The sequence below is a fragment of the Cucurbita pepo genome, chromosome 19 (genome assembly GCF_057944985.1).
Source record: "Cucurbita pepo subsp. pepo isolate OVF chromosome 19, ASM5794498v1, whole genome shotgun sequence".
Taxonomy (NCBI): Eukaryota; Viridiplantae; Streptophyta; class Magnoliopsida; order Cucurbitales; family Cucurbitaceae; genus Cucurbita; species Cucurbita pepo.
The window spans coordinates 9,954,372-9,982,326 of NC_141816.1; the positions used below are offsets into that span (position 1 = coordinate 9,954,372).

Genomic DNA, 27,955 nt, shown 5'->3' on the forward strand with positions numbered 1-27,955 from the left:
GGAGGGAATGAGGAGGCAAGCATAGCTTAGGTGAGTGGAGGAGTGAGTAGTGTGCAGTGTACCGTTGCGTTTCATTATCCGCGCCAAACTCCAAAAAGTCTTTTCTTTGTTTCTTTTGCACTCTGCTTTCTCATATTTATTTTAAATCTCAAAAAAGAGACTTCGAGGAAAGACAAAGACAGAGCCAAACCCCAAAACATTATAAAGTGAAAAGACGACAGGCGTGCAACCATCTCCGCATAAAACCTCTTTGTTGCTTAGCTTCATTCTGGGACTGTGTCTCTCTCTCTCTCTCCTCTGCTCAAAAATCTCATTCTCAATCTCAATCCAATCGCCCAGTAACAGATACGCCTATGGATATCCCTTTCTCTTTGACCACTCCCTTTTCTTCTTTCGCCTTCCCATTCCTCAAATGACATAACCCTTTCTCCTCCTTTTTCTTCCAACAAAACAACCCCATGGCTCTCCCGGATGAAGCCCAGGTTCAGGAGATTGAAACCCAGTCCTACGTTCTTGATGCCCTGTTCTGTGAAGACCTCTGCTGCGACGAAGATTTCGATGGAAATGGGACCGTTGAAGATAGCGATTACTGGGAAACTCTGAGAATGGACCAGCCTTTTCTCGCTATTAATTTGCTGGAAAAAGACCCACTTTGGGAGGATGATGAAGAATTGCAGTCTCTAATTTCAAAAGAAGAGCAAACTCGTGTTTGTAATGCTTCTGTTACCTCTGATGGGTATCTAATTCAGGCTCGGAATGAGGCATTGTCCTGGATTTTTAGTGTTAAACATCACTACGCTTTCTCTGCTTTCACCTCTCTTCTTGCTGTTAACTACTTCGATAGATTCGTTTCAAATGTGAGGTTCCAGAGGGACAAGCCATGGATGAGTCAGCTTGCAGCTGTTGCTTGCCTCTCGCTGGCTGCCAAAGTGGAGGAGACCCAGGTCCCCCTTCTCCTGGACCTTCAAGTATGTAAAGCTTTCAAATCATCCTCCAACTGTTTGATGAAATGCCGCAGTGAAACTACATTCTTGGTTTCTTGCTCTGTAAACCCATTTTGAAACTTGGCATTGTTGTATTCTGTTTTAGGTGGTAGAATCCAAGTTTTTATTTGAAGCTAAGACCATACAGAGAATGGAGCTACTGGTGTTGTCTGCCCTTCAATGGAAGATGCATCCAGTTACTCCCTTTTCCTTTCTTCGTCACATTACCAGGAGGTTGCCTCTGAAGGACCATATGCTTTGGGAGCTTCTTGGGAGGTTTCAGAGCCATCTCCTCTCTATAATAGCTGGTAAATGGCTGACTTATAGTGCCTAACTTTTGTTTCTTTGCTTATCATGCGAACATAAATGTTGTTCCATAATGAAATGGTTGGTATCTTAATAGCAATGGTCATTCCACTGCCAGATCATAGATTCTTGTGCTACCTGCCTTCTGTCTTGGCCACCGCTACAATATTGCATATCATTAATGAGATTGAGCCATGTAATTTCTTGGAATACCAGAATGAGCTCCTCAGTGTACTTAAAATTAATAAGGTACTGATGAACAACACGGATGAATGTCTGAATGTTTCTGATTTTCTACTGCATTGCCTAAAGTTATGGCCAGCTGAAACATGTTATATCTTTACAGAATCATCTAGATGAATGCTACAAGGTCATCCTTGATTCACTTGGCAGTAATGGCAGTATCAATAGCTATCAAATGTGTGGACTGGGTAGCCCACGCGATGTTATGGACGGATACTTCATCTCTGACTCCTCGAATGATTCATGGCCAATGGTACCATCCATCTCACCGTAGCCTAACACTCCACATTGAGAAAGCGCGCCATTTGGCCTATGAAATCTTTCTTGATGCTCCTACTTCCTACCAGCCTTCTGCTGAAGCAATACTCTTGAAATTGTTCTGGGACTCTCTTCACTTCTCACATGCATTATATAATATGATGTCCAATTTTTTTTGTTGTCGTTGCCTATTGGGAATTAAAACTGGTGAGACTAGGAATCATTGCTCTGAAGATGTGTATTGGTTCTTTCACTGGTGGTGGGGAGAAACAGAGTGGGATTGAGGAGGGGAAGATCTTGGTTGGGTTTCTATGTTGAGTTATGAATAGTCTTTTCATGTACTCCATCTTGGATATAGTACTACTTCAATTTGAGACCATATTATTTGTAAATTCAAATCTAGTTGTCTCTTTTATTTACTCCTTGCAATATTTTAATTGTGAAGGGCGTAACTGTTGTAGACTGGACTTGAAGGTTGAAAGGTTGTTTGGTTCTTCAAGGAACAGTTTGATGACAGTGATGCTTCATGGAGTCAAAATCATGCTGTAAGAACTGACAGCCAAAACCTGACTGCTCAGTTCTTTGGGTCATGAGAGTTCTTCTAAGCTGTAAATCCAGAAACCATAGGGGTTGGTTCTGCACGTTTTGAATAGTATCGTAAAATGGGAACCGAAACCACCACAGCAAATGGGAATGAACATTGAGAATTGAGATTTGAGAACCCAAATATAGGATTTGAATTTTGTCAAACAGTATCTGCCAAGTACATTCAAACTTCTCCGATCATGTCTTAACTAGTATATGTGACACAATCATTTCTCATAAAGGTATAAAAATCTTTTCCTAGTAGACGTATTTTAAAACTATGAGGCTGACAGCAATATGGATCACAGAATCTGATAACAATATATTTGAGCTGTTACGATATCACTTCAACAAGATCCAAATGGACAGCACAATCTCTTGAGTGTTTTGATTTTTTTGGCTTTTGGTTTGAATTATTAATTTTTCAAGTTTCTTATCCTGGCTCCATCATTTTGGCATTCTTATATGATTAAATTTCGCATGATGGTTCATCAGATTATAACAATATTCTCCCAAGACTACGTGGGGAAGCAACCTGGGTGATGAGAAACAAGAACAAGACATGTAACAGTGAAAGAACACGAAAGGGTGGAGCAACAAGACCCACATTTATAAAATAACATTTATTTTTTAATTTTTCTTTATTATCGTTCACATGGCATGGGGTTCTTCCATCACTGCTTTTGTACATATCTTTCTTGGATCTCAAACCGAAACTATACACGAAAACGTGAGAATTCAACACTGCAGATCAGAGTGCACAGGTCTTTCAGGTACATATTTAGGTTCCTTCTGGTTTAATTTAAAGAGCTTTCCCACAAGGTGTTCATCAAAACAACTGGGATTAGACCTACAACGAAAGCTTAAACCCATCTGTTAGTTTTGGGTAGATGTTCTGTTTTTTCATCCAGTCTAACAAAGAATAAAGCTTAACTTTAAAGGAACAAAGAGAAAAAACCAGATAAAGCTATGGAACTTGCCTTGTTTGAGATATTGCTAGACAGCCAATCAAGACCTTCATACAGTCCTTGGCCTGAAGTGGCACAAGTGGCCTGGATGTACCTGCATCACTCATCTCTCTAGTTTCAGTAAAATTAAAAATGGAAAAAGTGTTCAAAAAGAAAATTCTACCCAAGTCTTTGAAGTGGTCTATCTTCACTGAATAAAAATATTAGTGATACTACTGCGTAAAGTATGTAATAAGACAGCAATAAATATGAGAATATCGGCTAGCGGTAGTTTATCTTCCCTAGTAGACACGTTTTAAAAATCTTGAGAGAAGCTCGGAAGGGAAAGTCCAAAAATGACAATATTTGCTAGCAGTGAGCTTGAAGAATTGTTACGTGACTATAGCATGGGAGACCAACAATAGTATTTTCTAAAGAGAGATATGTACCAGCGACGATGTCGAAGTGAGTGAAGGCCAAGTTTATCAGTGATTTCAGCAACAGTCATAGCATTTGGAAGGTCTTGCTTGTTGGCAAACACCAGCACAGTTGCATCAACAAGTTCATGCTTGAAGGAGGAGCAAAAGCAAGATTAAGTGTAAAAGCCAAGTGATTTGTGAGGGTGGATGAAAGAAGCATTTAGAATTAAGCACCTCACTGAGCATCCTGTGAAGCTCATCCCTGGCTTCTGATATCCTATCTTTGTCATTGCTATCCACCACGAAGATAAGACCATGCGTGTTCTGAAAATAGTGCCTCCATAGAGGTCTGATCTGCATAGCATCAACAAGAAAGCAATGAATCAAAGCTTCATTATTGGGTTGATGGAATATGTCTCATGTTCATCAAATGATCAAACTAAGAGAATACCTTATCTTGGCCTCCAACATCCCACACTGTAAAGCTAACATTCTTGTACTCAACCGTTTCGACATTAAAACCTGATCGATGAATAAATAGATTAAAAATATGTAATCACCAAAGCTAAAAAGGGGCTTAGAAAAAGGAGATACCGATGGTGGGTATGGTGGTGACAATCTCTCCAAGCTTCAACTTATACAAAATGGTTGTTTTTCCAGAAGCATCAAGACCCACCATTAAAATCCTCATTTCTTTCTTTGCAAACAGCATCCTTACAAGCCGAGATATTGCCATTCCCATGGTTGCCGATCAAGATTTCAGACCACAAAATTAACTGACTAATATGAACTACCTGTGCGACGAAGAATTCTTGCGCTTGGAAAGCGAGAAGAGGAAGAAGAGCAAACCCAAATGAAAAGTTGAGTCGTCGAGTGGCTTTAGCATCAAGGAGCATTATAGAGAAAATGATAAAAGGCGTTAAAAGGCAAAGGGAATTGGATTCCGATAAGATTTCAGGAATAAAGAGCCTGAGTTTTGAATAACTATTGGTGGTTTTGCCATAGCCATTTGTTTTTGGGATTCTTCAATTGCCAAGTAGCAATGTAATAGTACTCTGACACTCACATTTGAAATGAGAAAGAGAACAAACAAAATCAATGAACCCGATCTACCAAATTAGCATCAGCGGTGTTGGCCATGAACAAAACATCCCGAGTATATTATATCCGAAGGGTCTTCAGTAAAAGTCTACATAAAGAACAACTTCATGAAAATCTGAAAAACTACTCTTGAGACAAAAAACTTGACAATCCTAGCAATTGAATTGTACTGCTAAAATAAGGAGTGTTCTCTTGTTAGTAGGTCATAAGAGGTAACCCACTGCAATGAACGTCAGAAGCATCGGTCACCCTTTGCCTGGGAGACAAAGTTGTTATGCCAGCAACATCTACATCAAGATTGATAATATTTTTTCTCTTCTGGGTATCTAAGCTTAGCTTCTCATCAGAAGGCACTTCAGAGATTGGACTTGAGTGGCTTATTGTTTCCTTCTGGTGAGCGGACAACATAACTTGAGCTTCTGCTACCACTGAGGCATCATCATCTACAGCATACAGTATCTTCCTTACAGCTCCAACTACCTGTAAAAACGAATGGAAATGGAAATGCTCAATAAAATGGGCTTGAAATTCTAGTAACCCAAAGAAAATACGGATAGAATTAGAGAGATGATTATAGGAAATAAGTACGGGCAAATTTTCAATCTCTGGACTCTGGCAGAGTATCTCAATATCCCTTAGCTTAGCAAAGTAGAAATCCCTCTCTTTCTCGAGGCTGTCGATTGACAGCTTCAACGTCGTGATCTGCATTTTACACTAGTAAGTATATGCTTTCCAGTTTCTATTGTGTTATATATCAAAGTCATGCAGCTTCAGAAAATACCTGTTCATCATACGCAGTTATCCCATGAGATGGAGGTTTAGAAACATGTGCTGCCTGATTTCCTGAGTTAGCTGATGCTTCATTTTTCCGAGCATTCTGAGAGACCTGAGGCCTGGATGCTGCTGCTGAACCTTTCGCAGAAGAATGTGATGTGTTGCCTTTTTTGCTTGCCTCCTTTCCTCCTTTGGAAGTTTCTCTCCTTTCCAAAGCATTGTAACTACCAAGAATAATAAAAACGGATAACCAATATTGCAGTATAATTCAACAATCTGGATTAAAATAAATATACTAATGACTTCTTGAGGATCATCCCTTTTCAGACATTGAAATTGACCATCGTTTATGTTGATCAAATCATGACGCGAAAGGGGCGAATCACGAATTAAAAGCATGATGATCAACCCAGCCCTCAACAAAACAAAGTTAATTCTGGTAATTGAAATTGTAGCAGATAATAGACAAACTTACGACTGCAAAACGCCTCCATTAACGGAATCACAATAACGTTTCATCCACTGCATGAACTCCAGATTATCAAGGGGCCTTCCTTTCACAAGCTTACTCACCTCGATATGCTACAACATTTTTCATGGGAGAAAAGTAATAAAATACAGATCAAGCGGATGCAAAGAACCCAAAAGAAAATCCTCATCAGTCAGAATATTTCTTAAAGAAACAGAACCAATCTGTAAAGTTGTACAAATAATAGATAAAACCAAAGGGGTTGATAAAAAGAAGATACCTTAGTGATCTTTAGTTTGTTGAAGACATCTTGGAGGACCTTAAAATTCTGAATCATTTCGTACTCGCTCTTCGCGTCGAAGTTGACCTTGTGCATCGGCACCATCCCTGGGTGAGCTGCATCCATCAATTGACAATGAACCGCACCTGAGCATGCCTACAACTCAAGAATCCATAACAGGGTCAAAATTTAAAAAATAAAAATAAATCTAGAAAGCTCGAAAAATAGATATGAATAATAAAAGGATCAGGGAGAAACCTCCTCGACTTTGGAAAGATTAAGATGAAGAGTGGAGTTGATCCAGGAGAGGATCTCCGATCTTCCAACAAAATAAGCCGAATCCATCATCCCAATTTTTGTCGCCATTTCTTAGGGCTCAGAATTTCTCTGTCGGAATCTGTCGCCGGCTCTGAAACTATTTCCCTGTCCGGAGATCCAGGGAGAAGAAGATCGAGTTGATATGGGTTTGCCAACGGATTTTTGAGGAGAGGAATTTAAAATGGGAGGAGGAGCGGGATTTCAAATAATTCAAACGTCGTCAAGAACGGTCGCCCCATCTTTACATGGGCTATTAGGCCCCTCTAATCCACTAAAAGCAGAAACTTTTTTGGGCTCTAAGCCCATTAACGTGCATTTTATACTTTCGTTTTTTTAATTTTATAAATAACTAAAATTTGTTCGTGAAATTATTAAAATATTAAAAGAAATCAAAGATTATTATCTAAAAGTTTAATTGTAATTAATTGCAATAGAGATGTAAATTAGAGCTATAACAAAACAAATTTTTGTAATAATAATATAAACTAAAGAGTCAAAGACGAAATAAATGGTGAATTACCAAACCAAGAGTGTTTTATTAAACAAAATCAACGAAAAATGAAAAATAAGGCATGAACTTGAAGGACTGTACAATGGAATTTGCATTCCATGAACCTTCACATACAGAATAGCTTCAAAGAGATTCAAGAATGGAAGAAACTGAGACAATCCCCCATCCACCCAAACCTGTTCCTTTTTATCAATGTTTCCTTCTTCTTTGTCCCACAAACCTCGCTGGACTGAATCGACTAAGATCGACAATGGCGGATTCTCCATCCAAAACAAGCTCAGCCATGGCCGCCCCAGTTGCAGGCCCATTCAAAATTCCCCAACAACTGTGACCAGTCGCCACATAACACCCTTTTGTCCCAGGAAGCTCGCCGATCACCGGCAAATCATCATCCGTGCATGGCAAGAAGCATGCCTGCTCTGCCTTCAATTCGGCCTCCCCTTCCCCCAATCGGCTCGACACAGTCTTCGCAACTCTCTTTAGAACGCTTATCGATTCTGGATTGGCTGCGATTTCCTCTGGATCCTCCGGCACTTCCTCCACCGCCGACATCCCGCACACGTACACCTCCCCTGCCCAGCCCATCAACCCCATTTACATTCAAAATTACAATCCCAAAAAACTGTATACAAAATTCGAAATCCGAAAACAAGCTCACCAGTGGGACGAGGATACACCTCCGGGTCTATGGGCTTTCCTCCCTGGGCTGGATAGTAACCCAGAAACAGAGCATGCGGAGTAATGGCTTCAGGATCTTTAGGTTCCAAAATTATGCTGTGCGCTTTGAGGCCGTACACTCTGAACAGCGACGATACCGCCTCGAATTTCCCAGACCACGGTCCCAATGCCAGAACCACCGCATCAGCGTTAATTACTCGGCCGTCCTCAAGCACCGCCGATTCAACTTTTCCGCCCTCCGACGTAATCCTCTGCAATTTCCCGGTCACAACCTCCACGCCGTAATTTTCGATTGCATTGGATATGAGGGTCCGAGTGAAGAGCTGCGGGTGCACTTGTGCCGTCGTTTCCGTATTTCCGATGGTTCTCGTATTCCGAGCGGGGCCATCGACCCACGGAGGTACGGCGGAATCGCCGGTGGATTTAGAAGTGGAAGTAGAGGGGGTGGAAGGGTTTTGCGATTCGGAAATCGTAAGGCTGAGAGTGGTTAGGGCTCTGTAACCGTACGATTTAGGGCCATCGAGCTCCTGTGAGAGAGAGCGGTGGAGATTAAAGCTTGCGCGAGCGAGAGTGGATAAGGGTCCGCCGTCGCACCAGTCGAGGGCGAGGAAGCCGCCGGCCTTGCCCGACGCAGCGCATGCGATGGCGGATTTCTCGACGAGAGTGACTGCCGCCCCTTTCTTGGCTAAAAAGTACGCGGTGCAGACTCCGATCACCCCTCCGCCGCAAACGACTACTTTTCTGGTTTCCATCTCCATCGACGACGGCGACGCTGCGGGAGAATAAGAGGATCTAATCAACGCAACAGTGGAAGGCCTAGAGTTCGGGATCGAACGAAGAAACGGAGAGAACGATGACGCTGAAACTGTCGGTGCCATTTCTGCCGATACTACTTCTCTCCCAAATTCTTCACTTGGGCCGACACCTGGTCGCCTCATCGTCCAGAAATTGGGCCAGATTGTGGCCCAAAAAGAAGCCCATTTGGAATCTCTTCATCAAAGGCCCATAATTTGATCCACATATGAAATATTATTTAGTTACTTTTAGGTTAATTATCTTTTAATTAGCTACAAGACAAGCTTAATTGGTTGATAATGAGAAAAGCCGCCATGTTTGGAGGTGAGTTTAGGCCAAAGGAAAACAACATAATTGGCAAATAAAGGCAATCATAAGCTGCGTTTTAATCAAACTTCTACCTAAAATTAAATTATTAAGTGTAATATCCAAATTTACCTACCCTACTAACCCCTACTCATTAATTACTACTAATATTAATTTATAATTTATAAAAAACAAAAACCAAAAAGAAGTCTAAAACTATGCATTAAATATTAAAAAAGTGAGCTTAGGGGAAAAAACATATTATATGCAAATATGTGACAAAATAATGGCATACAACTCCAAAGTTTGTAATAATAAAAGGGAATATTTAAAAATGCATGCATATATGGATATATCTAGTTGAATTTAACACCAAGTTGGGCATTGCTAGTGGAAGACTTATTCATTAGGTTCTTATACCAATCAAGTAATTAATTGTCCCTTTTAGTCAAAAGGAAATTGCATTAGTGGAGTTTGTCTAAATTTAATATTGTCGTGTATATATATATATATATATATATAATGAGAGATTTTTGTAATCAATAATTAAGATGTCAATGTCTTCTTTTATCAAGCCCTTTGAAAAAAGGAATAAACAAAATTTTAGGTATTTAATCACAAAGGTGAAGAATTTAAACTTCTTTAACTACCCACTTTGTTAATAACCACTAATTAATATATTTTTATTATTAAAAAAAAAAAAAAAAAAAAAAAAAAAAAAAAACTCACAAAAATAAAGGCATGGAGATTTGTGCATAGACATATAAAATAGTGTGAATAAACACTAATAAATAGGTCCATTATGGCTCCTTCCTACTCTTAGCCTCTTACCCAATCACAAAAGTAAATGCCTTACAGCTAGCGAATCATATGACGTGGCCTTCCCATGCTTATCTCTTTCCCTATTTTCCTTAAATATATAAATTCATGCAATAATTATAAATCCTCCTTTTTAAAAAAAAAAATTATATTTAAGAGAATGTTAACATTAGACAGTTTCTATAATTTTATTTTAATTAAAAGAACTAGCATTCATGCAATAATTTTTTTTTTATAAATCATTATAATTTTAAATAAAATACTAATTATCTTGGTCTATATATATATTATATATATATTTATATAATTTTCAGTTCTATTGCATTAGTTATTTATTAAAATAGTGAACTTAGTTATCGTTGGAATCGACGAGAAGGTAGGGTCCGCTTGGAAAATTCGACGACGTGGAAGACAACTGGGAACATCCGACATGACTACGCTCCGGGACTCCTCTGTCTGAGGTTGAGCAATCCAGTCAAGGAAGACGTGGTGCTTTTTGTGCATGACACGTGTGATTCGCAATACAACTGTCAATTTTGTCTGTTATGGGCCAGGATGGATAGGAGGGAATCCTCGTTTCGCACGTGTCCAGTACTATAATATTGTCATGAGATAATTTTATATTTCCTAAACAATTAAAAAATTCGTTTCGTGCTTTGTAGACTTTGGTAGGGCAAATTTAAAATAATAATTTATTAGAAATTAAATAAAAAGTAGTAGAGTTCCCTAACATATTTTACCATACTATTATATTTTAATTTTCATAACAATTCGGTTGATATTCAGTTTAAAAATGCTCACGTGAAATTGACTTTCAAGGATTTATCCAAATATGCAACTAAGATAAATATATTAAAATTTTCATCCATCTTTTTAATTATATACAATTTCTTCGATTTAACCAAACTAATATTAATATAGATCGAAAAACAAATCTCTTAATTATTTTGTATAATACTTTGAGACATGACGTGTTTTCTTCGATTGTTTTTGAGCTACAAAAACAACATAATTAAGTGGGTTTAGGTCACTGATATTGATATAAATTTCTAGTATGTTCTAATTAAATGTGATGTTAGATAAAATTAACCCGTGTTTAATAATAATAAATGAAATTAAGGAATGGAAGTAAATGCAATAATTTGCCTCTTAAACAATAGTATTAATGAATAGTAAGGGAGAAGAATTTGGTAGGAAAGGAGAAAAAGGCGAAACGCACCGTGTTTGAAACATCCAACCAGACAGATGGGTAAGGTGGTGAAATTTGGTCGGAAAGTAAATGCTTCGTATTATTTTAATGATTTCAGAAATTCCAAATAAAATAAACGTGCTACATTGCTGGTCCCCACATTAACATTTACGTCATCTTATTGGAAGATGTGGAAAGGCCCAAGACAGGTCCCACCACCGTCTTAAAATTATATATTTTTTTAATTAAAAAAGAAGGGTCAAACGGTTTGGCTTCCCACTACCGACCTCCGTACATGTGCTACGAAACCTCCTCGAGCGTTCCCTTCCCACGTGCCATCTCTCTCTCTCTCCTATTTTTTGAAATATATTCCCTTACCGACCAAATATTCCAATTTTTTCAATGTATTAATTAAACAAATTTAATCTTAAAAGAACATTTATCTATTAATGTTGCTAAGCAATAATTTTCCGATGAAGCTTTAAATTTGAAAATTTTAAATTCATAAATAATGAAAGTAGTTGGAAATAGACAAACTCTTAACTTTCATTAAATGAAATGTAAAAAAAATTAATAAATAATAAAAGAATGAAACAGAAAAATAAAAAGTAGAATGGAATGTTTAGAAAATAAATAAAATAGAAAGCACATGTGTGGTGGCGGTGGTGGTCGATGGCTGTTTGAGATCCGGGGGAGATAATTAATTTAATAATAGACTTTATTTAACAAAAAAAAAACTACCAAATTGGTTGGTTGAATTACATTAATGCCCTCGTAACGAAATAAAAATGGCAAAGCCGCACGTGGGTTCTGTGTACGGCTGAAGAAAACACGTGAGAGAGGCGTTAAGAAGCACGTGTGAAGGTAATAGATAGGAATAAAAATAATAAAACCGTATAGAGAAAATGCGGGTTTTTTCCAGCTGTCTTGCCTCCTTATTACCTTTACAATACTAAAATAATGAAATGGATTCTCCGCATCCCTTCTTTTGCCTTTGTACCATACCGGTCTTTTCCGGCCCCCCCAATAAATAAATAAATACATAGTTAATTAATTAAATAGATAAACCATATTATGGTTTTGGACATATCTTTTTTATCAATTAATTTTGTAATATTTACCCGATAATTTAGAAAATATATCACGTACTTTACGCATTTATAAATTTCCAATGATAAACTATATAATAATAATAATAATATGGTGGCCATATTAAGTTCCATTCCATATTTATTTCATTTTTTTTAATGTTAAATTTATAAATTTATATTAATAAAAGTGAGGAAAATAAGGAGATGGGGGGTGAGGTTGAGTGTAGGCAACAGGGCCGTACAAGGAGGAGTAAAGGCAAAGAGGGGAGAGGGAAAGAGGTGGGAAAAGACTATCATCACCGGCGGGTGTCGGTGGATAAAAAGTCCCCAAAGTTAGTTAGCTACGTGGAGGCGGGAGACTGGTGGACGTGATGATATTGTCAGGGCTTACAGCCTGTACTGACACAAATGCAGCAATAATTATTCGCTCCCCAATTCGGCGTCCGTAATTGTCGTTTTCTGCCACATCATCATTTTTTTCCTGTTTTTTTTTTTTTTTTCCCCTTTAAAACTAATAAAAAAAGAAAAAAAGAAAGAGACACGCGAAGAAATGGAATTTATTATTATTTTAAAAAAAAAACGGGTGGAGGGAAATGGTAGACAGGCTGGCAAAATCAGTGAAAGTGGTTTCTTTTCAACCACCCCCTGCAAATCTCCGTACCCTTAGCTTCCTCCTTACCATCTCTCCCCATTTTGCTTAGCTCCCAAGTTCTCTCTTTTCCTAAAATAACACTATTTAATTTAACTTTAAATTCTTGTAAAAAAAGTATTTTACTGAACATATTGATTTTAATTCCCACTGTTATGATTTATTTAACGAAAATAATATGTGGTTTACAGTTTTCATTTTTCATTTTTTAAATTTATTTGAATAACTATGATGTGGAAAAATATTTCTAAAATAAGTCAAAGTTGTCAATTTTTTCTAGCAAAAATGACTTATATCAACTAGAAAATAGTTTAATTAACTAAGATATAATAATATTATTAATAAATGAAAAAACATAAGAATCTTTCTAAAGTGTGTTCCAAAACGTGAGAGGAAAGAAAAAAAAAAGTATTATGTAAGAGGAAAGAAAACTAGGTTAAATTTTGTAAAATTTTTAAATTCAACACAATTAAATAAGATAAAAAGTTAAAAGAATTATTTAAATAAGCTCAAACTATATTATACTTTAACTGAGTTTTAAAAAAAAAAAAAAAAAACAATGAAACAAATTGATCAAAATTGGCTTGATATTTTATTCGATTTTTAAAAAAATCAAGGTGAACGATTGCAGACGTGGCAAGTGATATTATAGCCACGTGGAATGAAGAAGCAGAAGAGGAAAATGGAAGGTTGACGGCGTGGATAGAATAAGGAAAGGCGGTAATTATTGGAGGCGTAGGCACAGAAAGTCTTGCAACACAAGGTGTGCGGTACGGAGCGTACCTCTCACGCTCCTTTAACGAGCGTTATCTTTTTTATTTTAAAATTTCAAATTTTAATTTTTTTTTTCTTTTGTCCAGAAACAGAGAAAGAAACTGAAAAAACAAAATGTACTAAAAATTAAAACTGAAAAACAAAAACAAAAGAAAGAGAGAGAAAAAGATTTAAAAGAATTGTTTTTTTCATATTAAATTTAATGAAGGTGAGACTCGACGCGTGTTCATTGCCAGCTGTATCGCAACCGCAACGGCCAACCGTTTAGTGGGGAGAAGTGGTGCCACTTACCGGACCGTTTCACACATTCTTTAAGACGAGCACACCGGATCATTCGGTATCCAGTCTCTACCCTTTTATAAGAACCCCCACCCTGCTCCATTAACTCTATTGAGAGAGCGAGCCAAACAAACAGGTCTGAGATCGACACCATTGAAGATATTTTCAATTTTCAATTTTCAATTTTCAAACGGAACCTTTACCTTAGTTTCCCCAATTTTTAGGTTCTGTTGCTAATCTTTCATGGCGGTTAACCGTAATGAGATGGATCGGATCAAGGGTCCGTGGAGCCCTGAAGAAGATGACGCTCTTCAGAGGCTCGTCCAGAAGCATGGCCCACGCAACTGGTCCCTCATCAGCAGATCGATTCACGGCCGCTCTGGGAAGTCCTGCCGGCTACGATGGTGCAATCAGCTATCGCCGCAGGTGGAGCACCGACCCTTCTCGCCGGAGGAGGACGAGACCATTATCAGAGCTCATGCGAACTTCGGCAACAGATGGGCTACTATTGCTCGGCTTCTTTCTGGCCGAACAGATAACGCCGTCAAGAATCACTGGAATTCGACGCTGAAGCGGAAGTGCTCATCAATGATGAATGAGGGGTTTGAAGGGGAAAGCAACAGTCAGCCTCTGAAGAAATCGTTCAGCGCTGGCGCCGCTGTCAATATCTCCAACGGACTCTACATGAACCCCGGTAGTCCATCGGGATCTGACATAAGCGACTCTAGCGTTCCTGTTGTATCTCCAATCGTCTACCGCCCCGTTGCCAGAACCGGCAGCGTAATACCTCCGGGAGAATCAACTTTGTCCTCCGCCACAGATCCTCCGACGTCGCTATCGTTATCTCTCCCAGGAGTGGGTGCCGCCGGCGAAAGTTCAAATCGCGAAGGAAGTGGATCAACGGCGCAGGTGCCTCTACTGGAAGCATTCGCTCAAATACAGAGCATGGCGGCATCGGAGCTGGCGAGGGCGTCGCAGCTAGATAACAGACCCGATGAGTCGGCCGAGAAAATTAATGGGTTTGGAATATTCAGTGCAGATTTAATGGCGGTGATGCAAGAAATGATAAGGTCGGAGGTGAAAAGCTATATGGAAGGGCTATCGGATCCAAGAGGAAGAGGTTGTTTCCAGCAGGCTAAAGCCGGAGGGATCAGGAACGTTGGTTTTTAAGCGAACTGCGAATTAATCAACAAGATTTGAACTGTTGAAACGAAGTTGCCATCTCGGGGTTCGAGAGAAGAGGAATGTTGGTTGGGGAGAGAATGAGAAACACAGTAAGAAAATGTGCTGTGGGGGGAAGAAGTAAACCTGGGAGTTGGGTTTCTTTCCATCTTTCTTCAACTCTTTTTTTAATGTTGTTTTTTAAGGAAATAATATTTAGTGAATGAATGTACAGAGAAGGGAATGAAAGAAAATGAAAAGGGGAAAGTTCCCATTCCCAATTCCATTACAGACAGGAAATCCAACGCAAAACCATAATCAATTGGTTTCGTTTTGAATGTTCAAAGCTTCTTCTTCTGTGTTTGAAATTTGCAGCCCTGTTCTCAAGTTTTTAAGGAGCTTCCTTTCTAGCCATGGACTACCGGCGAGATGGGACTGGGGGAATTTTTTAATGGATATTCCTTTTTATTTGCTTCAACAAATGGATATTCTTTTTGAAGTTTAATTGGATGTCCGATGGTGTGGAATCTTGTTTTTAGTTGAAACAAATCCTATGAGGGATATTTTTTTTATTCAAAATCATTAAATTCCCACTTTGAGAGATCTATAGCTTTACTAACTTGATTACAAGACCATTCCAAAAATTAACAAAACTTTTGGATATGTTTTTGAAGTATTATATTAACCTATATGGAATAGAATTGGAACAAAGAAAATCCCGATTACAAAGCCAATCGAAGATCAAAGATTCAACCATCAAAATATATATTTTTCCTCTAATCCCTGTAGTTATCACAATAGCAAAGGTCACTGTAAAGATGAAAATCTGTCAAATTAAAGTCTAGTTGCCAAAAAAGAAAGGGAAAAAGAAAAGCTCCTTGCAGTCATATTCTACATCCCAGAAAATACCACTTGGTCAAATAAGTAACCTTTTTCAAACATAATGGGTGTACCTAACAAACTTTAGAAATAAAGAATTACAATTTCTATGCTGAATTTGCTAAATTAGCTTACATCATTTCTTCAGCAGCACAGTTTTCCAAAGTTGAGAATGAATAAAATTATGATAAGACCCAACTAAAAACAAAATGACCTTGACTGATCCATCAATATATGCATTTAGTGTACTCTATGTTCACCTTTATAATGCCAAATATAGAAGCCAGTGTTATGGTAGTAAAGAAACTAATCTCATTCATGATGAGACACATCAACGTTAAAAAGATTAATTATAAAGAAAAATTCAGTGTGCACTGGCTTAAATACTACAACCCTACAAGAGTACTGAGAATTTTCCTATACATGGACATGCTCAAATACAATAGAATCTATCTAATATGCTTATTTCTAACAGAAGTGACAAAGTTCGAGCACCAATTACCTATTATGTCTTTCTCGTCGTTCAACGTAGTTTAATTTACCCAATGATACAACACTAGTTATGTTAATTGCATTAACTAAATTATATATAGAACATAATTTGAAAGAAATATTTCAAGATCTATTTACTGATCCCAAAATATATCGAAAAGTTTAGAATCACATATTTTGATGCAGGCAAATCTTTGATTTGCTTTTATAGAAACTAATTAATACATGCCCCACTAGATAAACTAGATAAAGACGACTTTACTTTTCTTAAGATTTTCTTAAGATTGAGAGTTTAATCCTTGATAGCATCTATCTAACTAACCATAGATGTTAACTTTCCTCTAGAACAATGAGAAAAATCCTCATTCGTTTCCTTTAGACACTCATAATCCTTCAAAGGTGGCACATCAACATACTCTTTGATCATAAAAGTTAACCGAAACCTAAAACATGTATAACTAGATTCATCCATAAAATCAATTGTACAATATATAAAACCGATCAACTTACGCCACAGGCATTACATACCAGAAAATTAGTGCTAGCATCATTATGTATTGAAAATGACAGATTTAATTGACTCACAGTGTCACACCACAGGCATTGAATGCTTATGCATGATTTGCAAACTATTCTCCCTCCATGAAACGACAAGAACTTGAAACTTTATGAAACTGATTCCACTATGATTTGTGGGTACTCTCCATGGTACTTGGTCTTTCTTTATCCTATTGAACTTTTCGATCATCTTACCTTTGTGGAACTACATGAAAAACTATGAAACTGGCCACATTCTCAGCCTACAGCTCATAAATGTAAACAATTATATAGTGTATGAGTAAACAACCGACCTTTATGGAGGAGTCCAACCCGATTAGCTATCAAACAAATTCCGGAGTACTTGACTATAAAAATTAAACTGAGAAAAGAGTAAAAAGATAATACCCCAAACATCATAACAAATTGAAAGGCACTAAAGCACCATAGAGATAGTGACACCGAATTAGACAAAGTAAAAACGATAAATTAATATAAAAAGAAATAATCAAACCATTCAAACCAATGAAAAATCAAAACTCCGAAAAATTATCCCAAAAAAAGAAAAGAGTAATTTTAAAAACTCTGAAAGCTAACCAGAAAACCTACATTCACAAATACTACAAATTAAAATAATTATTATAATAAGTGAAAAATTAACAATTCACGGTAAAGAATAGCATAGAAAAATAAAAGAGGAACAAGAAATCATTAGTTTAGTGAACTTTTAGCGTTCATTCCGACAACTTCACATAAGCATGCAGTTGTGACTATGTACTCTGCCATAAAGTAAAATAATAGATAGACAGCACTTGAGCTTCTCAACAACTAGAACACTTGAATAGAAAGTGCATGCACTAAATCAATATCAATTACAAATTAACGGATCATTCTTTAATAAGAGAGACAGAGACAGGAAATTATAGACCAAAAAACAAAGGCTTGTACAGTTACAACAAGAGGATTGGTTTGACAATGCAAGGCAGCATGCATCATGAAAATGTGCTACATCCATGCCAAACTATGAATTGCAAGCATGAAGGTGTCATGCCACGTAATAAGGATTCGCTGTCAGTCATTTTTGCCCTTACCCTTACCCTCAGTACCTTTGCAGCCCTCATATGCCGAGACAAAGTAAGTACTCTGATTCTTCTGCAGAAATCTACATCCAAGATAAAAGTTAATCAAGCATCACCAGGCTACTAAAGAACCAAAATTAATTCAATTTATTAGTTCTAGCATTGCTTTTAATGGAACATAAGAAATCTAGAAAAATCGGCGCATTGCCATCAAAGATAATAACATAAGATGGGAATAACTTATAAGGATTTTCTTCCCTAACCCTTATTTTTAAAGGAATAACTATGAGGTAAATACATGTCAGGAAATTAGAAGAATACATCAACGATTTGTGAGCATGCCTGTGCCAGTGTAGTTTCTCCCTGTTCTAACATATATTCCAAAATGTAAATACAGTGTCATCATTTATAAGGTTAGCAAAAATACTTCAGAAAGTCGAGCAACTTTTGGTGTAGCCGGGTCTGTGTTTCATCTTCAATATTCACATATGCCAAAAGCTCAGGCAACTTAACTGTAAAAACAATAAATTAACTAAATGAATTAGACAGTATATAAAAAATGTGAGTTCAGAATGGACATTACGGAAATTTGAAAATTGATGAATACGAGGATGTGGAAATGCATCCTTGACATACCAAAGAGTCGCAGCAGATGTTCTGCACCATATATGGTTGATGGAGAGACGTTATCTCCAACTAATTCACGATATTGTTCACGCTCTTTATTGTACAAGAGCAGTACAGGCAATGCTTTATCAAAATAACACCGTATTCCTTTCAAGACTTCTCCAAGCGAATCAGTAATCCTATAACAAAAGGTCGAAGTTCAATTTTATTACCATGAGAAATTGCTCAGATTTCATCTGAATGACAGGATTGAGGTAAGAAATGCTAGTGCCTATTCAGACATTAATTTTTAAGTGTTACAAACTAGAACTAATAGGGAAGGATGATGAACTTTATGAATTACAAACTGTTTTAGACTGGATTTCTATGAAGTGATATAGCACGGGTAATAAAAATAATAAGAATCCAGGTTCTCCTATCATCCTTCTATAGAACACCCGCCAAAAATATGTAAAAGTCCATAAAAATCACCAGCTCCCACTTCCTAAAGATTTCTCCTTATAGTGAGTCTCCAAGGGCTAGAGTCTTCTTACTAAAGGAAGTTTGCCACGTCAACATCACCTTCATAGCCTTATACCATACAACATCAAGATGCTACAAATAGTCCAGTTCTGAACATTCATATGAACAGTTTGGTTACTCCAATTATAACAGTATAAGAAAATATAACTATTACTAACTGCCTGGGAGTTTCCCGCGTCAACTTGATCAGATCCAGCATTTAACAAAATTATTTAGTAGTTCAAAACATGTAGTTATGAATACAAGACCAATATAAAATCCAGTCAATTGTAAGGAAGAAAATTAAATCGAAGCACTCAATTGATCAGATCCATGCCAATTTGTATTCTTAGTAAGATATAAGCAAACTTACGAGCCATCCCTCTTGGATCTGTATTCCAAGTACTTGGTCAAAATATCATCAACTGTAGGTGTGCGAGGGAGTTTCACTACCTGCCAGAAACATCAGAAAATCAATATGCTAACCAGACAGATGCATGGATAACTTGAGTAAGTCTCCATCACGTGACAAGACAAATGCTTGAAAGAGTCAAGTTATCAAACAAAATTAAGTTAAAATTGGACAATTGATAAATAAATTGCTAAAGACCATTTAATCAGCATGAAGGAAAATTGTCAACTGTATCCATTTTGCAACAAAAATTTAGAACCTGATTTAAATGCAAAAGAGATAAAAAAAAATTTAAAAAAATAATAATAAAAAAAAAAAGACCAATGGAGGAATTGAACTGTGACTGCTACGTCAACTAGACAAAAAAAAATAAGAAAGAAAGAAAGAATATATCCATACAGCGATATGAATTGTCAAAAGTTAACTTGAAGAGTGCCTAGTATAAAGATTAATGACAATTGTTGAGTGCACGTGCAAGGAATATTTTTTAATTATTTCATCAAATGTTCAAGTATCACACTGTAATAAGAGTCCTCTTTCGTAAAATAATAAAAATAGAAAGAGAACAAACAGTTGGTACGTACCTTATCCTGCTGTGTAACAAAATCCCAATCGTCAACAAGTTGCTTTCTTAGTGTTGAAGGTATTTGAATCTTGATAACCTTTTCAACGGATTGATTGTCCTTCCAAAAAACCAAGGAACCATATTTAACCAAATATAATGCAAGAAATCGAGTGACAAGAAAATTAAGAACTGAAGATATGATATACTAAAAAGCTGTTACCATTACAGATAATACACACGCACGCACAAGCAAAAGGGATAAACTGAATCAACATAGAAATAGAGAAGTTCAGTATCAATTCTATCATTTATGAAGGAAAGAGAGAGAATAGACTTATAACTCCTTTCATTCAAGTTTATGAATAAGATAAATGCACTCCATTGAAAAAAGATAACAGCCTCCACCTTATTGCTTTGCTTTCTATTTTATAATAAAGCAACAGAAAAAAGAAAGTGAGAATTTTTTTTTTTTTATTAGAGAGGATTTTAAAAGAAAATAACGATATATATGTTCTAAAGCTATTGTTATGAAATCTGGAAAGGAAAAATCCAAAACCATAAGTTTCTTGGCTTTCAATCCATAGAACCGATGAAGCTAAAAGTAAATTTGTTATATATATATGCCTTGAACAAATTTATATTGAAATGTCTGCTTACAGAATTAGAACAACTTTTGAACATTATTCACTACATAAAATCACCTTGGTGCCCGAGTCATTCTTTCGTTTCTTCCCCTTTGGTGCTGCAAAAAGTATCAACGGAACAATATAAGGATTACAAGAACAGGGGAAGAATTGTTTACATTCCTACTAGCAGAAACAGGGGAAGATAAACTTTCTCAGGGAGGGGGGCCAAAAATTTATAGGAAAATTGCAAAAATCACCCATGAAGTACGGTGGAAGTAACAATTGCACCTCAAACTACTGTTACCACCACCATACTTCAGGGGTAGTTTTTGCAATTTGCCCACAATTTATCAAGACCAGTTCTAAGTTCTAACAAATTATTTTAGGCGTTTTCAATTTTTAATAAAATAAGGAGGGTGATTGCCCCTCCACCCCGAGTGTGTGGACAAGGAAGAACAATGGCCCCAAATAGTTCTCTTTTCCACTTTTGGACTGAACGGATGTTAGTAGTTCATAAGTCTTTAAATGAGAAATACATTCATCTTCAACCTCGATAAGTGACTGTAAAGTTTTAAGAGATGCTAGGCTGAAATCCAGGCTGTCTTAGCCCTAATCAGGTAAAACTTTCATTTCAAATGGTTCCCCCAATCAAGGTACTGAAGAAGGTAAAGCCTTCGGATCATGCCAGTATGATCCAAAAAAAAATTGCCAAGATCAAGACTAAAACTACGATTAAATATTCTTAAAATGCAAAGTAGCACCTTTGGGTCAAATAAAGAATGATAATATTTCATTGTTTGAGCACCACGATGAAAGGTAGTTGAACTCAAACTAACAAGAATTTAAAGAGTTTTAAGAAAAGTGTAAAAATAAACAATACCATTGTTCTTGGTGTCCTCTTTCTCCACTTTTGCATCTGCAAGGAAACAAATCGCATTAACTGGGAAGGATGTTAGCAACCCTCATTAGTCTAAAAGACTTCATAACATCTGAAATTCCATCCTAGTGCGGTAGTGCTCAAACCCATTCATAGAGATGCAATCCACAAAAACAAATAATTAGATGTTTTCATGTTGAAGCACCCAATCCATAAATGTGTAATTAGGAAGTGAAGGAAAAAAAATACAAATTAATTATTATGAATAAGAAGATTGGTACAGAAAACATATGCGCATGCAAATCAACAAGTGATGAAGGGCGTAACTACTCATTTCACGAGCTGGTGCCTCATTATCCAAATTAGAAGGAAAAAAAATGAAAAACGAATGCCTTCTTTATAGACAATTTTAATCTTATTTAGAATCATGGCAAGTCTAGCGAAGTAAGAGATGTAAACAGATAATAAAAAGTCAAAGATGTTGATTTTGGACTCATAATTTGGTATAACTAAGAATTCGAAAACTACCAATCGAGTTTTTTGGCTTTGCTTGTGCAGAACGTCCAGACTTTGAGCTCTTTTCTACATACCCTTTCTCAAGGGCTCGCTGCTTCAAACGGTTCTCATCTGTACATTTCATCAACCGGTCTATGCTTACCCATTCGTCCCAACTGTTAGCAAGATGTGCATTGTAACAAGCTTTGTATTGTTTTTATAAACAAGACTTAACTATCATAAAAGGATGCTAGATATCTAATCGAAACAAATAATTTTTATATTCCTTTACAAAAAGAAAAATGCAACCAACTGAAAGGAAATTTCTGTAGCATTCTCGTGGATGATTTCTAAAAGGTTACCAGTATTGAAATGAGCAAAAATACAACTAAACCGTTTCTCCAAACAATTGATCAAGAAAAGAGTTCACAATGTTAAGCCGGGGATGAAGTAACCAAATGAAGAGAAACCTGAAGGCTTAAGATTTCCATTATCAAATATTTTTTACAAAAATCTGGAAACAGAAACAAAAGTAAAACTCTGCATCCAAGTTTATTAACTGAGCCGAACAAAATCACAATGCCATATCAAGTAAACAGATACATACGTAAAATGTTGGAAATGCTCAAATTAAATAATGAAAACTAATAACATCAGATTTGGAAACTAATCACTATTATATATTCATAAAGCACAAGATTCCTCTTAGCTTACAATTGTTTGCTGCAGATAGAATAAATCATTCAACCCATATGCAGAGCAAGAAAGAGTTATTTTCGGAAGTCCCTCATTCTTCATACGAATTAATTTTATAATATAATATTTTTATAAAGCATGTTAACCATCGCGGACATGGAATTATAGGAAACAATCTTTGGACAAAGTCCATAATGGTGTTAATCCTCCTCAAAGAGAGCCTCAGCCATAATTTGCAGGAGGAGGAAGAAATGTCTTAACCTGATTCAAGCTTCAAAGGACGGGTAACTTTTGCCTTTCTTAGGTGTGGACAAAAGATTTAGGCTTCATCATAATTTAGGTGTTCCACAGTAAAATCCCTCTTCAAGGGCCTCAATTTGGAGATGCTGCCAGACAAACTAAAAATAGCATAACTTCCTTCTAAGTTTCAAAGATCTTTAAAGTTCATGGGGCAATGAACACCGTAAGACTTTTCTTTGGTCTTTATGCTTGAGGGGATTTCAACTAATGGTTCTCTATGCTGATGTGTCTTGGGCAATCCAAATTAAAAATCAGCTTACCGCATTGTTCTTACATAAAGGAGAATAAGCCCCAAGCTACTGAAAGTTATATACGCCTTCCAATTAGCCAAAAAGATCAACTAGTCTATAATTTTTAGGAGGACCGTATTGATGAATCTACCAAAAGAGAATGATATGCCATTGAAAAGTGTGATTGTTTATCTCAATGCATAAAGTCCAAAAAGAAAGCTCTGTTGACCTGTAGCCACAAGATTTCCTTTTCTTTCTTAAAGGGGTGGCTCATCAGGATAGCCGATAGAAGAGCGTTCAGGTTGTTGGGGAGAGGGGCTTGCCAACCATACGAAAAGAACATCATCACCCAAAAATGATAAACACAGCTGTAAGGAGATGAAAAATAGAACTTGTGTCTGTATTCCTTTTATATTTCTATCGTTCTTATGGAAGTTTTACATTTCATTTTAAAAATAACGTGAAAGTTGATAACTAGAAAAGAAAAGAAAAACAGAATGAAAAAGCAGAATTGCAAGCACATCATAAGCCTAGTTAGAAGAAGTCACACGATAGTTGGACAAAAAAGGAAACTTACTAAATATTCGATGGAGAGAGTAAAGTAATAGAGGATTCTAATATAAAATAGAAAGAGAGACTCACTTTTTATTCCAGCCCTGCAAAATGACAAATCAGAAACTGTTAATAACTTGAGAACGATCTATTCACTTAAACAAACATACTCAAGATTTGAATTGTATTCAACATATCCAGTCACTTCAGCTTTTTATGCTGACAGCACATATTCCTCTAGCAAGGAAATTGTAAGTCAAATGATAATTGTAACTCAAAATCAGAACTTAAGCAAGGAAAACTGCAATGCATGGAAGCCAAACATACTAGATAGTGCAGAAAGTATCTCCATTCCTTCTTCCTAAGCTCAACTCTTTGAACCTGAAAGTAAAAGGATAAACTTGATCATTATTTGTTTGATCACTGTGGATATGGAATAATAGGGCGTCAATTTCCTCTTCAAGTGAGAATACAGAATGGGAATCCTGGAGAAAAATCAAGTTGATTCCACTTGCGCCCTTTTGTTTTGTAGAAACCAGTCATAATTTAAGCTTTATGTGATAGTTGTTTATGTGCTCTTTCATTCAATTTAGATGCACGTTGACTTAGTTGAGAGATTTTAGGAGAGTAGTGCTACCACGTTATATATCTCATATGACTTTCGCAGTATGCAGTACAAACTGTGTTTTTACCTTTCTTCTGCTTTTGTCTCGATCATCTCCTCCCATCAATCTAGTTAGCGTACACTACATACGTAAGTGGCATACAAACTCCAAAACAAAAAAAAAACAAATGTGTGACACACTTAAAAGAATGTTTGCCCAAAAGGAATCTTTACACCATGAACTGGTCATGATGACTTAAGGTAACCTAAAAATTTTGGATTATTTTCTGAAAAATAATTATTATAGGAAACAAAATATTTTATTGATATGATGAAATATTACAATGGGTATTTCCAGAAAATTCAGTCTTTGTAGGCTGAAATTTCAGAACTAAAAATGAAGGAGACGTGTTTGATGCAGGATTGAATGTTCTCTTACTTTGGGTTTGCAAAAACAGTTCGTGACCTTTATTATCAAATCAGGAAGCATCAGCGAAACAAATGATCTGCAATATCAAGCCTCTTTGTGGTCGAATCTGTTCTTTACAAGGTTGTTTTGAGAACCTTTTTCAGGTAAAAGCAAACAGGAGGAGAGAACTCTAAGAGAAACTCAAATGTTTGTTATAGATGTGGGAAGTTAGAACATCTCAGAACAAATTGTTGTGTCAAATTCATGGAAGGAGCAAATACTGTCCACAAAAGTAGTAAAAAATTGAGCAACCAAAATGGGTACAGTACTTGCACATTGAAGATATCAAGCAACCACATGATATATTTTTTGGAACACACCAACCCACTTATAGATTCAAATTACTTAATAAACTACAACAAATGGATTGTTGATTTGATTGCTCCAGAAAATGCTTCTATACTCTGCTATCCTACTATATTATGAAAAAAGAAACCAATACATCCTATGGAAGAAGGCAACTAACTTATGAAAAGCTGCTCAAACGATGAAAATCTCTCTCAATGATGATTATCATACTCCAAAATTAAAGAATTTGACTTCAGTTATGGTACATTGGTATTGGCCTAATGAAGCCCAAATTCTCTCTAAATGTAAAAAAATACATTGCTATTGGCCTAATGAAGCCCAAATTCTCTCTAAATGTAAAAAAATGTTTAAATGAGGATAACGTTTGATACTAGCTCAAGAAAAGAATATTCTTATGATTTGACAACTAGAAACCCAATAGTGTGGGGCGAAGACGAAGACCTAGAATCACGAAGATGTACAAGAACATTCTGTAGTCTTAGTAAGTAGTAAGAGGGGGAATGATCCTTTTCTTCCTTTTCTGGCCGGGCCCAGTAGTAAGTAGAGCAAGTTTAAAAAATATAAGGGACTTTGGAGGAATTAGTTCGAATTCATGCCATCACCTACTTCGGATATTAAGGGCTTGTTTGGTAGGGCATCTACATACAAAATTTTGAAAACAATGAATCCAATAAAAACACAGATGTATTTCATGTTTTCAAATGTGTGTTTGGTAGCAACTTTAAAAATTAGATTCTAATTTAATTAACTATTCAAAATGAGTTAGATAATATATTTATAGACCACGAAATTAATTGTAGTTGCAAATTAAATATTAGGTTGAATATAAATCGTTATTAATTGACATGTTTTTTTGTTATAAATTTTGTATAATTTTTTTTTAACAATATCATATAATTTATAATATATTATATGAAACATATTGTAATTTAACAAGAGTAAATTGAGTTTACAACTTGAAATGCTATATTTATTTTTTTTAAATTGTCTTTCTTAATCTAGTTCTGCATTTTAAATTTTCTAAATACAACGAAAACATATGAATGTAGTTTTAAAAATTTTCAGTCTTGGATCATAGAATCCAAAAATAGTTTTTGAAAATACAATGCTAAATGCATATTCACTTAACTTTGTAAATTCGAAAGTACAAAACAAAATCCAGATTGCATACCAAACATGCTCTAAAATTCTACCAATTTTCTAGCAATTTGTAAATTGTTATTGAAACTAGATGAAATATGTATAAGCTAAGCTAAACACTCATGAATAACTGAAATAATTCTAATAAATAAATGGTCAACAAGCGATTGATATGTTGAAAATATTTGATGAAATGCAAATCCAGCAGTTCGACCCTCATTGGTGTATTGGTCACCGATTGTAAATAATATTCAACAAAGAATCCCTTGTTCTTCCATATTATCAAGCTCATCTATATTACCCATTAGAGGGACGTTTGCCTCCAAAATATTCTCAAAAGTTTCCTTTTTCCATCTGATCAATAACTTCTTAAGGTCTCTTTATCTGGTTATGGAGTTTCTCTAGAGATGAAGAAGCCCCTTGGAGGAAAGTTATTGTGAGTTTTTACGGCTCGATCATCAGGGTTGGTGCTTCCCCCTCCTTAGGGAGAAGCAAAATGCAGGCTTTGGTTTTATATTGCTAAAAATGGGGCTGTTTTCTTCAGATTCTTGAGTTTTAAGGTGAATTGGGGCAGTCAGATCCATTTACGGAAGGACTGTTATTGTACAAGAATAATACACCATTTCAATGAATGGTTTTACAGAAGCAAGATGGGCTAGCAATGTGAATGATAGGGACACCTAATAAACGTGTTGTTTTAATACAAGCTCAGTATCAATTTATTTTTGCAGTAAAAAAAGCTACTAGCTCTTTCTAGTTGTTAAGCTACCACTGTGTCTATTCAAGAATGTGTTCAAGTGTGCAATTTGGTTATTTTCTCCTTATTCAGATTAGATGCAGGATCAGCATCATTGCTTGAGAGGCTTTAATAAATTGTGTGAGTTTTCCTTTCATCAACACTTGGTCCAAAAGCTTTTCTCCCTTCGATAAACTTAAAAAGAGTTCTAACACACAAATATCTTTTTCATGACCCTCGTATCCCCATAACATTGGTCTCAGCTAAATGAACCGCGGTACGAACTTTTCTTTCTCCGACCAAACAAGCATAAGAAATCCAATAACCAAACGCAAAAGACGGAACTGATACGATTGAATTAGGTTACACAAGCATTATCCCCTTTTTCCTCTCTAAACCAGATGCGCCAACCGAAAGGCGAGCTAACAATTCAATGCTTCGGAGAATTTTAAACAGAAATCCAAAGGCAAATCGTAAACAAGAGCGTAAAAATAGATGTACCTTGGCTTCATAGATGCGAGGGCCGTGATACGCAAGGACCTTCTCTCCTTCGGAGTAAAGGCTTGAATTGGAGGGTGGAGAACCACCGCTGGACATGTCGCCGTCGGTGGCTGCGTCGTCCTTGGATGAGTTTACCATTCTCTAACACCCAGAGATGGCAAATGAACCAGCCAAACACGAGTGTCGGGTCCTTCTTCGTGAGGTCGCGTGGCGCTCTAACGAGTGCGGAATAGAGCGGGAACTGCCATCGCCGGATGTTTTTTTCATTTTTCCTCGCTCCTTTTTTCTCTCTCTCTCTCCCTCTTTTTTCCCTCTCTTAGTTTTACTTTACCGCTTTACTATATAATTCATAAGCGATTAAATATTCTTAAACTTTCACCTTTATTTTCTTTA

At 36.4% G+C, this 27,955-nt stretch overlaps 6 protein-coding genes across 8 annotated transcripts; 2 read left to right on the plus strand and 4 right to left on the minus strand.

The window, feature by feature from the left end:
- The first annotated feature begins 114 nt into the window (after positions 1 to 114).
- On the plus strand, positions 115 to 2,207 carry LOC111781197 (cyclin-D3-3). 2 transcript variants are annotated; one of them, XM_023661666.2, is made up of 4 exons: positions 115 to 968; positions 1,090 to 1,291; positions 1,387 to 1,538; positions 1,636 to 2,207. In XM_023661666.2, exons 1-4 carry the CDS (start codon positions 459 to 461, stop codon positions 1,804 to 1,806), a joined length of 1,035 nt encoding a protein of 344 aa, XP_023517434.2. In that variant the 5' UTR covers positions 115 to 458; the 3' UTR covers positions 1,807 to 2,207. The 2 variants fall into 2 exon arrangements, with proteins under 2 accessions (XP_023517434.2, XP_023517435.2); XM_023661667.2 differs by having other exon boundaries at positions 149 to 968; positions 1,408 to 1,538.
- Positions 2,208 to 2,952: 745 nt separating this feature from the next.
- On the minus strand, positions 2,953 to 4,739 carry LOC111782284 (ADP-ribosylation factor 1). Its single transcript, XM_023663134.2, has 6 exons — positions 4,336 to 4,739; positions 4,193 to 4,263; positions 3,976 to 4,095; positions 3,772 to 3,890; positions 3,356 to 3,437; positions 2,953 to 3,225 (listed from the first exon to the last, which is right to left on the minus strand). The coding sequence occupies exons 1-6, from the start codon at positions 4,481 to 4,483 to the stop codon at positions 3,220 to 3,222; spliced, it is 546 nt and encodes a 181-aa protein (XP_023518902.1). The 5' UTR covers positions 4,484 to 4,739; the 3' UTR covers positions 2,953 to 3,219.
- A 141-nt stretch (positions 4,740 to 4,880) lies between these two features.
- On the minus strand, positions 4,881 to 6,901 carry LOC111782283 (microtubule-associated protein RP/EB family member 1C). The gene is made up of 6 exons (XM_023663133.2): positions 6,624 to 6,901; positions 6,366 to 6,521; positions 6,092 to 6,198; positions 5,624 to 5,840; positions 5,431 to 5,544; positions 4,881 to 5,322 (listed from the first exon to the last, which is right to left on the minus strand). Exons 1-6 carry the CDS (start codon positions 6,729 to 6,731, stop codon positions 5,038 to 5,040), a joined length of 987 nt encoding a protein of 328 aa, XP_023518901.2. The 5' UTR covers positions 6,732 to 6,901; the 3' UTR covers positions 4,881 to 5,037.
- A 278-nt stretch (positions 6,902 to 7,179) lies between these two features.
- LOC111781247 (FAD-dependent oxidoreductase family protein) lies at positions 7,180 to 8,879 on the minus strand. Its single transcript, XM_023661729.2, has 2 exons — positions 7,853 to 8,879; positions 7,180 to 7,766 (listed from the first exon to the last, which is right to left on the minus strand). Exons 1-2 carry the CDS (start codon positions 8,808 to 8,810, stop codon positions 7,384 to 7,386), a joined length of 1,341 nt encoding a protein of 446 aa, XP_023517497.2. The 5' UTR covers positions 8,811 to 8,879; the 3' UTR covers positions 7,180 to 7,383.
- A 5,001-nt stretch (positions 8,880 to 13,880) lies between these two features.
- On the plus strand, positions 13,881 to 15,273 carry LOC111781249 (transcription factor MYB44). Its single transcript, XM_023661731.2, has one exon. The coding sequence runs from the start codon at positions 14,018 to 14,020 to the stop codon at positions 14,942 to 14,944; it is 927 nt and encodes a 308-aa protein (XP_023517499.1). The 5' UTR covers positions 13,881 to 14,017; the 3' UTR covers positions 14,945 to 15,273.
- A 2,388-nt stretch (positions 15,274 to 17,661) lies between these two features.
- Positions 17,662 to 27,887, minus strand: LOC111781248 (protein MRG1). 2 transcript variants are annotated; one of them, XM_023661730.2, is made up of 11 exons: positions 27,563 to 27,887; positions 24,131 to 24,184; positions 23,894 to 23,907; positions 22,059 to 22,201; positions 21,534 to 21,569; positions 20,729 to 20,769; positions 20,047 to 20,145; positions 19,424 to 19,503; positions 18,559 to 18,728; positions 18,350 to 18,434; positions 17,662 to 18,005 (listed from the first exon to the last, which is right to left on the minus strand). In XM_023661730.2, the coding sequence occupies exons 1-11, from the start codon at positions 27,698 to 27,700 to the stop codon at positions 17,915 to 17,917; spliced, it is 951 nt and encodes a 316-aa protein (XP_023517498.1). In that variant the 5' UTR covers positions 27,701 to 27,887; the 3' UTR covers positions 17,662 to 17,914. The 2 variants fall into 2 exon arrangements, with proteins under 2 accessions (XP_023517498.1, XP_086976325.1); XM_087120199.1 differs by lacking the exon at positions 23,894 to 23,907 and having other exon boundaries at positions 27,563 to 27,706.
- Positions 27,888 to 27,955: the final 68 nt, after the last annotated feature.